Source organism: Brienomyrus brachyistius, chromosome 4, assembly GCF_023856365.1.
Source record: "Brienomyrus brachyistius isolate T26 chromosome 4, BBRACH_0.4, whole genome shotgun sequence".
In the NCBI taxonomy this organism is placed as follows: Eukaryota; Metazoa; Chordata; class Actinopteri; order Osteoglossiformes; family Mormyridae; genus Brienomyrus; species Brienomyrus brachyistius.
The window spans coordinates 20,416,381-20,428,507 of NC_064536.1; the positions used below are offsets into that span (position 1 = coordinate 20,416,381).

The 12,127-nt window shown below is 42.6% G+C and overlaps 3 protein-coding genes across 3 annotated transcripts in view; 1 reads left to right on the forward strand and 2 right to left on the reverse strand.

Annotated features, from left to right (window-relative positions):
- Positions 1–3,928, reverse strand: part of LOC125739611 (NLR family CARD domain-containing protein 3-like) — a 155,028-nt gene extending 151,100 nt beyond the window's left edge. Inside the window, exons 1-3 of the mRNA XM_049009902.1 lie at positions 3,639–3,928; positions 3,364–3,465; positions 2,225–2,338 (exon numbers count right to left, since the gene is read on the reverse strand). Of these exons, the coding sequence (XP_048865859.1) occupies positions 2,225–2,338; positions 3,364–3,425 (176 nt within the window). The 5' untranslated portion in view covers positions 3,426–3,465; positions 3,639–3,928. The remainder of the gene's footprint in view (positions 1–2,224; positions 2,339–3,363; positions 3,466–3,638) is intronic.
- Positions 1–12,127, reverse strand: part of LOC125739605 (NACHT, LRR and PYD domains-containing protein 12-like) — a 728,681-nt gene that overhangs the window by 449,888 nt on the left and 266,666 nt on the right. The gene's annotated exons all lie outside the window — the stretch shown is intronic.
- Positions 1–12,127, forward strand: part of LOC125739635 (E3 ubiquitin/ISG15 ligase TRIM25-like) — a 191,458-nt gene that overhangs the window by 174,112 nt on the left and 5,219 nt on the right. The window lies entirely within an intron of this gene.

Here is a 12,127-nt window from a genome sequence, read left to right on the forward strand (position 1 = left end):
AAACTCCACACACATGTGACCCAGGCAGAGACTTGAACCCGGGTCCCAGAGGTGTGAGGCAACAGTGCTAACCACTGCACCACCATGCCGCCCCTCACACCGAACCATTTGTATAATAATTTTCATTACAATAAAATGTATAATAATACACCAATATACAAATTTTGCATGATACCCCCCCTTCCTCCTCCCCCCAACATCACTCCTCTTTCCCTTCTGCCTCCCAAAGCAGCTCGCTTAACCCCAAAGGGATTTATTCTGTCCCTTGTTTCCGGGGTTAACACTAGACTGCCTGTAATACTCAGGGGCTTCCTGTCTCTCACTGGGCTGCACCTCAGGTTCCCAGCAGGCCCAGGCTCTGGTGTGACCTCTGGCAGCTCCGTAGGATCTTGTCCAGTGTGAGAGAAAAACTGACTATAGTGATATTTTGTAATCAGCTTTGAAACTGTATATTTGTGCAACTAATGCAAAAGTACCTGAGTGTTATGCAGCTGACAGCCAAGAATGTCAGCTTAAAAGAATTAAGAGTTAATATCCCTCTAGTCAGCTTCTCTCTCACAAGTGTTGTCCCTGGTCCCAGGTTCATAGCTCCTTAGTTCTTTTTGTCAATTGTTAGTTAATTCCACCTGTGTCCTATTTCCAGTGTTTGCTCTGATTGGTTGATTGTTCTGAGTCCTCACACCTGCCTTTCGTTAGTCCCCATGATCTGTGTATTTTAGTTCCTGCCTGTGGTCAGTTCCCTCAATTGGTCATTGTATCACATTCTGTTGATCATGTGCTTTGTTTCTGTGTGTGTTGAATTCCTGTGTAGTTATATTTCCCTTAGTTCTGCTCCCTGGGTTGCCCTGCTCTTTACTAGTGTTCCCCTCTGTTTTGTTGTTATAAGAACATAAGAACTATACAAACGAGAGGAGGCCATTCAGCCCATCAAGCTCGCTTGGGGAGAACTTAACTAATTGCTCAGAGTTGTTAAAATCTTATCTAGCTCTGATTTAAAGGAACCCAAGGATTCAGCTTGCACTACGTTATCAGGAAGACTATTCCATACTCTGACTACAAGCTGTGTAAAGAAGTGCTTCCTTAAATCCAGTTTGAAATATTCTCCTGCTAATTTCCACCTATGGCCACGAGTTCGTGTATTTGAACTAATGCTGAAGTAACTATTTGGTTGCACAGCATCCAAACCTGTTAGAATCTTATATACCTGGATCATGTCCCCCCTCAGTCTCCTTTGCTTGAGACTGAACAGATTTAGCTCAAGTAACCGTTCCTCGTATGACATTCCTCTAAGACCAGGAATCATTTTTGTGACCCTACGCTGCACCTTTTCTAAGGCCACAATGTCCTTTTTAAGATATGGTGACCAAACCTGCACACAATATTCTAGGTGAGGTCTCACCAAGGAATTGTATAATCTTAGCATTACCTCCCTTGACTTATACTCCACACACCTGGAGATATACCCCAACATCCTATTGGCCTTTTTTATTGCTTCCACACACTGGTGAGAATGGGACATGGAAGCATCAACATACACACCAAGGTCTTTTTCATGATCAGCTACCTTTATTTCAGTGGGACCCATAAAATACCTGTATTTGATATTTCTGCTCCCAACATGGAGTACCTTCCATTTGTTATGGCCTTTTGACCCCTCATGGTTCCCTTATTGTCTGCTCTGTGTTGTTATAAATAAACCCCTGTCATGTTGGAGCCGCACTGTGGATCGTCATCCTTTCCTCACCTGCACCATCCCCCGATCCCATGATAACTAGCTAATTAGTAACAGGCTCTGTTCCATTAAACATGTTCAAACTGAAGCCTCAGTCTGAACAGAGCTAAAGAGCCCATGAGAATCTATTTATTATCAAAGCAGAAACATCCGTCCCAGAAGAAGACAATCTATTGTCCAGTCATGCTTAATCAATATAGAGCAGTAGCTGTTTTCCAGCTGCATGCTGAGGATTGACATTTAAAACGTACTTTTCAATCTACCTTCTAATTCCTGCTCACAAGAAGTCAGTCTTTACAGTGATCCTCAGTTTAACCTCAGACGTGATTTATACAGAAGACAGACAAAACCTCTGTTTAAATTTTCAAAGACAATGGGATTTATATGAGTTAACATTTCAAAGTTGAATTTTTTTCTATTAGCTTGTGTGTGCCTGAATGTCTTTTGACTGAGAGTCTGAGTGTTTTAAACAATGTTTAAATGTATGTTTACCTTTGATCTGTAGGAAAAGGTCCCTCTCTGAAGAAGATTGGTTGGTCTATTGACTGGTCACTCTTCATGGAAACACAGCTGGGTACAGGTGAGCCTGCTCTCTCCATCAGGACACTGTGGACAGTGAGAGGAAAGATCCATCCATCCATCCATCCATTTTCCAAACCGCTTATCCTATTGGGTCGCGGGGGGTCCGGAGCCTATCCCGGAAGCAATGGGCACGAGGCAGGGAACAACCCAGGATGGGGGGCCAGCCCATCACAGGGCACACCCACACACCATCCACTCACACATTCACACCTATGGGCAATTTAGCGACTCCAATTAGCCTCACAATGTTTTTGGACTGTGGGGGGAAACCGGAGTACCCGGAGGAAACCCCACGACGACATGGGGAGAACATGCAAACTCCGCACACATGTGACCCAGGCGGAGACTCGAACCCGGGTCCCAGAGGTGTGAGGCAACAGTGCTAACCACTGCACCACCATGCCGCCCCAGGAAAGATCCTCATTATATAAATATAATCCATATACTGTGGACAGTGTTACATTAAACCTTCAGCTGTTTAACCTCCTGCTCTGTCTTCATCTACTTTGTTATGCTGTGAAGCTCTTCATGCAAAAATGCTTGTTTACATTTAGCTTTAATGTAAAATAAAGTCTCACCTAAAATGAAGATCCCAATATGAAAGGTTTAGTATCATTGTTACAGCCTCCATTACTAGACTTGCCTGTAGTTGCTTAATGTTATATAAATTTTGCCTTAAATTGTGATCCTCACAATAAATTTCACCAAGTTACCAATAAAAAATATATATAAAATATAAACTTTATTTTAGCGCATATTCAGAAAATCACCTCGCGCCCCAATTATGTGAAAAATTTAAGAATCAGCGCTAAGTGGCAGCAGAGGACCGCGTCCAGGGAGTACAATTAAATGTAAATACTTGGAGGAAATTAAATTTCATAAACTTAATAAATGATAAACATAAATAATCTACCCCACGGTATTGAATCAGTTAAGTCTCGATGAAGTGAATTAAGTTAAGACTGATTACTCACTCTTTCGAGAATGCTGGAACGTTTATTTTTTATGACCGTGTGTAAAACAGCACAAACTCACAGGTTCTGTCTTACCTCTCAGTTCTCTTTGTTTTACACTCCGCTGGGGGGGTCATTTCAGAAGCAGCTCCCCCCATTTCTGTGCCGATCTAGACCAGATGACTCCTGCTGGGGCCTCTATGAACACGAAGGGTAAACATAATACATACAAACATACATACAGACACATATGTATGTCTGGGGTGTCGCAGGACTGGTTTGAGAAACAGTATATAGCATCCGCTAACATATACAATACACTCCCAAACATAGCTTATTTATTACGTTGTATCTGTTGACTAAAATCTTACCTTGCAATACAGAATCTTATCCGTGTTTCTTGACAAAATGGAGAGTTAAAGTATTGTTAAAATACTTTCACTTTCATTTACAAACAGGGAATGCTGCATATCAAACGCGGAAGCGGTCTAAGCAGAAATGGACACGAACTCAGTGACACGGCGTAGGATTTTTGGGGATATTATCCATGTCACTTAATAACAAGTAACAATAAGAGAAAGGGGACAAGCTCCCGCCGCCACCTAATTCTGTCATGACGCACATTTTGCGTTATACTTGTACATATAAAACGCGGTTCTGCAGTGACACATGAATAGATAACACGCATAAATCATTATCACACATTATTCACTTTTCACATTTGTCGCCGCCCCACGTTTACTTTTGGGACGTAATAAAACGCTTAAGGTGAAAAGCTTAATGTGGTTTAATCTACAAAAACAGCGACCAAAAACCACCAATTTTCTCACAGACATATCAACTGACAAAAAAAAAATCAAAACCGAAATACTAGGAATATGGACTTTATCTTACGTTACGCGTTTTCCTCTCCATTGACGCTCATTATAAGGAAAAGGCTTAACGTGACTTAATGTACCAAAATAGCGACCAATAATCACCAATTTTCTCACCGACATATCTGGTCACAAAAACTTTCACATTTTATTTTGCGGCCACTTCAGATTAATATTTTATTAGTGCCAATTCTAATAGTATATTTATATATTACATGCCTTACAGTTGGAACTGACAGTTTAAACCTCCTTTTCTAGCCTTAACCTAAACCATGATACTGAACAATCTTTGTTTTCAGATCATTTGAGAGATCTTAGAAGATCCCATGCTGTTACTCTTCAGAGGGGAGTCAAAGAGAAGCAGGAATTGCAATTGGCCACCTTCAGTTCCCTTTCTCATGATTAGACACACCAGTCTATAGGGTTCAAGGCTTAATGAGCTAATCCAACCAATTCGGTGTTGCAAGTAATCAGTATTGAGCAGTTACATGCATTCAAATGAGCAGAATTACAAGGTTACCCAAATTTTTTCAGAGCCAGTTTTTCACATTTGATTTTATTTCATACAACTGAATACTGCTTCACTAAAAATCTACCCCAGTACTCAGATGTTCCTGAAAGACATACCACTGTTATCTTTTTTGGTGGAAGTAGAGTAAATTATTATGCAGACTGAGAGCAGCTCCCAAACTTTTTCATATGACTGTATATATACACACAATATTAATTATATATACATTATACATATGTACAAGAATATTACAACAATTGTCATAGTTATATTCTTAACATTCATCCAACAGCCACTCTCAAGGTTCACCTCTCAACAGTCAATTTAAAGGCTACATTAAAGTTCTATTTTATTAACTGTCACAGCGTATATAACATATATTGCAAATAAATGCATTAGTAATTGCACAAAATCATCTGATCGTTTAATCCTTGCTTGTACTGACTACCACATGTCTAATGTGTTCAAGCTGAATCAGTAAATGTGGTATTTTCACTGGAAATTAACACTTTGCAACACAATGTGGGTTGAGAAATCTTCAGGTCCAATTTATGTTGTATACCACGTTCTCACAACATTACATCGTCACAAAGCGCTTTGCAGCATCCCCACCCAAAGCCCCCAGTGAGTAAGCCAGAGGTGACAGTGGCAAAGGAAAAACTCCCTAGAAGGAAGAAACCTTGGGAGGCACCAGACTCAGAGGGGGAGCCCAACTGCCTGGGGCTGGCAGGGAAAGTCAAAGTCCCAGTTCACATTGTCCCAGTCTTAACATCTGAGACACAAAGCAGGGGGCAGGGAGGTGATGACAGGCAAGTGGTGGAGCTGCTTCATATGGCAGGACGAACAGTGGTACAGCAGCAGGGCATAGAGGGAAGGCATCACAGGCAGAAGGGCGTACAGGGAAGGTATCACAGGCAGAAGGGCGTACAGGGAAGACGTCACGTGCAGAAGGGCGTACGGAGAAGGCGTCACAGGCAGAAGAGCATACAGGGAAGGCGTCACTGGCAGAAGGGCATACAGGGAAGGCATCACTGGCAGAAGGGCGTACAGGGAAGACGTCACGTGCAGAAGGGCGTACGGAGAAGGCGTCACAGGCAGAAGGGTGTACAGGGAAGGGATCACAGGCAGAAGGGCGTACGGAGAAGGCGTCACAGGCAGAAGAGCGTACAGAGAAGGCATCACAGGCAGAAGAGCATACAGGGAAGGCATCGCAGGCAGAAGGGCGTACGGAGAAGGCGTCACAGGCAGAAGAGCGTACAGAGAAGGCATCACAGGCAGAAGAGCATACAGGGAAGGCATCGCAGGCAGAAGGGCGTACAGGGAAGGCATCACAGGCAGAAGGGCGTACAGGGAAGGCGTCACTGGCAGAAGAGCGTACAGGGAAGGCGTCACTGGCAGAAGAGTGTACAGGGAAGGCGTCACAGGCAGAAGGGCGTACAGGGAAGGCGTCACAGGCAGAAGGGCGTACAGGGAAGGCATCACTGGCAGAAGGACAAGCTCGCCAGAAGGGCATCACAGGTAGTCGCAGGTAGTCGGGTAGGCAGGATATCTTGAAAATTTGGGGTCTCCAGGCAGCACAGTCCAGGAGAGGTAAGGGAAATAACATGTGCAATTATCAAAATTAGGGGAGACTAGAGACAGTACAAACGGTTAGATGAATGCATTATGTAAGCTCTGGCAGATAAGGCTATGGCAGCATAAATAGGAGGGAGAGGCAGGTGGGAATGCAGGCATGGGGGGTCCCTGAAACGTCAGCACTGCAGTTCCACGAGGGGGTGTGAAGCTAGAGTGACAGCACTGACAGTTCAGTTCATCCAAAGCCAATGGCACCGATCCCCACCCAGCTCTACCCCTCACACTACAGGTCTAACTGTGAGTGAGCAGTTAGCTAGAGCTAGAACTAAAGTCCCTATAAGCATGGGCACCACTGCCATTAAATCTGAGGGGGACGTGTCCCCTTCACATTTCATAATTATTCGTTTGTACCCCCGTATTTAACATAAAATATTAGCTTTATGCCAGTGTGTCATGCCCGGCTCGTCCGCTCCTCGTGTGTGCCACTCCCCCTGCTTACCCACGTGTGCTTCCCTGATCGTACCCAGCTGTGTCCGTTTACTTTCAATCAGTCCTGTCTATTTGAGTCCTTGTCTTATCAGTCTATTTGAGTCATTGATGTTAGTTGGCGTTTGATGGTTCCTGTCCTTAGTGTTCCAATTAAATCCCCGTTTACCCTGAATCCCGCCTGCTTGCCTGCTTTCTGCTCGCTCGCCTACCTGTGTGACCACCTGTTCGCCCAGCGATCCCAGCCAATCGTGACACAGTGAGTGTGTGTGTGTGTGTGTGTGTGTGTGTGTGTGTCCGTGTCCACATTCAAAATGCTTCTGACACCCCTGCTATAAGCTCGACTAAACAAGTATGTTTTTAGCCTAGACTTGACTATTGAGTGAACCTGAATTGAATCAGCCTCACAAAAGCAGGATGTTCAGAACTATATCCACATCACTGAAGCATCCATCATCGTCCTTGATCGTCAGATTCTAAATATGCCCGTTACTTTAAAACTGATATCAACCACAAATCTATATTATTTTTCAGGTGAATTTAGGTCTCCATTACTTAATATACTGACAAGTTTTGTTGGAGAATGATAAACTTAAAATTATTATTAATTTTGCTAGGTGTTACACTGATGACACATGGAAAAACCCACAAGAAATTACACCGATTGACGCAGTAACTTACTCCTCGGGAAACAGTCCCAGTCACAGAAATATAGAACCATACCTACCAATGAACGCAGAAACTTCTTAAATTCTAAATCTTAAATAGTGCAACAACATTCGCCCCTTCTGCCTACTAAAAACTCCTCATCCAGCACGTTAGTTTCCAGGGGGCGTCTGCTACATTAGGCACCTCCTATGCAGGTGAACAATGACTAAAGGGACGGCGATTGGATGGAGGTCCATTGGAAGTCAGGGGGTTTCCTACATGGAGGTTCCTGTAGCCAGAAGGGGGCGTCTGCAAATAATAAGTTAAAAAACTAAATATGTGAACACCTTACAGTCCATTACATTTATTTGTCTTTTTTTAATGCTTTCTTTTGTCTTACAACGGGCGTCAATGGAAAAGGCTTAATGTGAGATAAAGTGCATATTCCTAATATTTTGGATTTGAAAGAAAAGGTGAAAAGCTTTATGACCAGATGTCTGAGAGAAATTTGGTGATTTTTGGTCCCTGTTTTGGAACATTAAACCATATTAAGCCTTTTCACGTTAATCCGATCAAGGGTGGGTATAAAAGGATCATCCACCAATCCAATCTAGATTTTTCAAATGAATTAAATACTTTTTACAATTGTTTTAATTGTCATGATTTTAAAGAAGAGCGATTTTTTAAAATATTGCCCCGGGGAACAATTGTGTATATATTGATAAAAAGGTGGTTGTGGACATTTTTTAAATATAAAGGAAAGGAAAAGTCGTGGTCCTGATGAATTAGAGGCTGTTTTCTTAAACACTGTGCAGAACAGTTGGCAGATATATTTTGTTATATTTTCACTTCATCTTCATAAGGTTCCCAGCCTTTGGAAAGATTCTATAATTGTACCGGTGCCAAAAAACAAGGCTCCAAAACTATCGGAGGATTACAGGCCTGTAGCACGTACCTCTCTTGTGATGAAGTCACTTGAGGAAATTGTGAGGGGTGCAATTGTAAATAAAGTGCATGGAGCCTTGGATCCGCTCCAGTTTGCAGACACGTCAGGTAGGGGTGTGGAAGGTGCAACGGCCACCTTATTAAATTCGATTTTTGCACACGTAGAAGGTTTCAATACTTTTGTGCGACACATTTTTATAGATTTTTCTTCAGATTTTAACTGTATTCAGCCGCATATTTTAGCAGGTAGGCTAGAGAATGTTTATAATCTTGATCCTGGCTTGATTGGTTGGTTGATGGACTTCTTAACTGGAAGATCACAACATGTGAGTGTGAATGGAGTTTTATCTGATGATCTTTTCTCTTCACTGGTTCCCCTCAGGGTTACGTTCTTTCTCCACTTCTATTTGTGCTGTATACTAATGAATGTCGAAGTCAGTATGCGGGGCGGCATGTTGTGAAGTTTGCGGATGACTCTGTGATTGTGCCTCTTTTTAACAGAAAGGTCCTTGACCATGGTCCTGTTGTGGAAGAATTTATTGGTTGGTGCAAGTCATGATTTGTGGACATTAATACATGAAAAACAAAAGAGATGATCATAGATTTTGGGAAGAATCCCATGGTCACTTCCCCAGTGATTATTAATGATCAGGGGATTGAAGTAGTGCAGCATTATAAATACCTTGGTATTGAACTTGATAATAAATTGACTTTTGAGTATAAGGAGGATGCAATATGTAAGAAAGCCCAAAGGATGCATTTTTATCGTAAGCTGAGAGGTTTTAGGGTAGACAATAGTTTTATGAAGATGTTTTATTTTTTTTTATTGAATCTATTTTGACCTTCTCCTTTTTAAGTTGGTATGGGTCTCTAAAAGTTAGAAATAAGAAAAGATTAAGGAGTATTGTTAATACATGTAGCAGGCAGAGACTCGAACCCGGGTCCCACATGTGTGAGGTAACAGTGCTAACCTTCACCACCATGCTGCCCCAAATAATACAAGACTTTAATATTCAAAATATTCAAAAACTGGATTGTTACACCTATTTCCACTTTGATTCAAATACAAATAATTTTGCTGCCTTAACAAATACCAATACAAATACGGTTATTCGGCTCTCTGCACATCCTTATTTGGCAGCGCAGACTAAATGCATGTAGGCCTACATGGAAAGTACAATGTATATGTAAAATACCACGACACGATGCGATTAAATCATGGTGCTAATAAGTGAAATATGTACAGGCACAGAAACAGGGTGAAATACGCAACATTCACTCGAATACCTACAGCGAAGTGAAGTCCAGCACTCATATGGAGGGTAGCAGTACAAAGCACAGCTCCTCCAGGACATGCTGTATTATTTCGTTGCATGTTACTGAAGATTTAATGTCCAGATGGTTTAATGTCCAAATTTGCGCCGTGACCCGAAAGCTTCATCGCTGTAGGACAGATTCCACACAAACTGCACCTGCTGTCTTGACTTATTATTATTGTGGCAACAAGTAAATGTGAAACAGCGCCCCCAGGTGACAGGAGGGTGTACTGCTTGCAGGTGCACACAGGTGGTGCCTCCTGAAATGATGTGCCCTGTCAGACAGCACTGTGACTTGGTAGGAGGCACTGTAGCCACATCTAGAGGGATGTGGGTCTGGTTCCCATTTCTGGTTCTGCATGTACAGTTTGAATGTTCTCCCTGTGTTCCTATGTGTTTCCTCAGGTTTCCTCACACAGTCAAAGATCATGCAGTTCGGTGCATTAGTGCCTCTAATTCATCCTCAGCCTGTGAGTGAGTGTTTGCCCTGTGATGGACTGGCATCCCATCCAGAGTGTCCCTGCCTTATGCCCTGTGCTTCCTGTAATGTGCTGTCCCATTACTGTATACTTCATGAGGGGATTATTTAAATTTGTTGGATATTTTGCCCAGTATTTTATCATATTTTTTCTGAGCTTAACTAAAGCTGGTTTTGCTACTTTAGTAATGTTTTAACTTAGTAGTAACTAAAATAAATTTACATAGTTACATCCTGAAAAGTTTTCTGGTGGCAAATTAATAGTCATTCTGAACCTGGTCACCTGACTCTCCTTCCTAAGGCACGAAGGTGGAGTTTGTTCAAACTGCTCTTCTCAGTCTGGCCTCAGTCTAAAACCACACCTACTGCTGCTGAGAAGCAGGAAGCTCCTCCCACTCTCACACACAGAAAACTGAGAGAAACCTAAACTGAATCCTATCAGTGATCGTGGTAAAATGGCTGAAGCCAGTATCACAGGGAATCAGAACCAATTAAGCTGTCCTATCTGTCTGGATCTGCTGAAGGATCCGGTGACTATTCCCTGTAGACACAGTTACTGTATGAGCTGCATTAAGAGCTGCTGGGATCAGGAGGATCATCTTGAAGTTTACAGCTGCCCTCAGTGCAGAGAGACCTTCATACCCAGACCTGTTCTGGGTATAAACACCATCCTGGCTGAAGTGGTGGAGAACCTGAAGAAGACAGGAATACAATCAACTACTCCCACTGACCATTATGCTGGACCTGGAGATGTGGAGTGTGATTTCTGTACTGGGAGAAAATGCAGAGCAGTCAAGTTCTGCCTGGTGTGTCTGGCCTCTTACTGTGAAACTCACCTCCAACCTCACTATGAGTCTCCAGCTTTTAAGAAGCACAAGCTGGCTGATCCTACTGGACATCTGCTGGACAAGGTCTGTTCCCTCCATGACAAACCCCTGGAGAGCTACTGCCGTACCGACAAACAGTGCATCTGTTTTTCCTGTGAGGCGTTTGAACACAGAGGGCATGATACAATCGCAGCTGCTGCAGAAAGGGCAGACATACAGGTCAGGACAGAAACTCTCTAATATAAATGATGAATTTTATACCTGCAGTTTTTTTGTCTTAACTCATGCGAGTTCATAGATCAAGTCTGATTTGATAAAGAAATGTGTTACTGAATATATCCTATAACTGATTAAAGAGAAATTTGAGCACCTTCACTTATATCAATGACTGCGTTCTAAATGGGGCAAACCTGGGTCAAGATGTTACTATAAAGTAGAAAAAGTTCATATTTTCTACCAAAAACTCCATCAAACAGTGAATCATGTGGCTGCAGTTGCATGCAGCAAGCAAACAAGGTCAAGAGGATCACTTATTGTTTGGCTGAGCATTTGATCGGCTGACATGTGTGAGCTAAGAGCTTTTAAATATGATGCGATTGTTAGCTTCAAACATGGTGGTTCCTGCATCTTAGAAATCGCCTCCATGCTGGGATTTTCACACACTACAGTGTGCAGAGTTTACTGAGGATGGTGCAGTAAACATAAAACACCCTGACTGTGGTAGTTCTAAGAGGGCAGAGGAGAATCTCCTAACCAGTAATCCCAGTCAGGGTCATGGGGAGCACCTGGATCCTTTCCCAGGCAGCATAGGGCACAAGGCTGGGGTCCACCCTGGACAGGATGATTAAAGAATATGATCACCTTCAATAAAACAAATTCATTTCATCATTTTTTTGCTACATGTAGAAAGATATGGGTGAAACCCAGACGGAATTTCAGCAGAGAATTCAAGTGAGAGAGAAGGAGCTGCAGGAGCTGAGAGAGGCTGTGGAATCAATCACAGTGAGTATGAACCTAAGGAGAAGATAACAGCTGGCTTGTAAGAACTATTTCAGGCGTGAATTGAGCTTCTTCCACAGATGGGTGACTTGAGAGGTTTATGGTAAATTAAATTCACCGTCAGTTATAATGAGTCAGGGATTTCCCACAGGAGTGGGACAAAGGTACTGAACAGGGGGCTAATCTAAATGAAAGGTCTT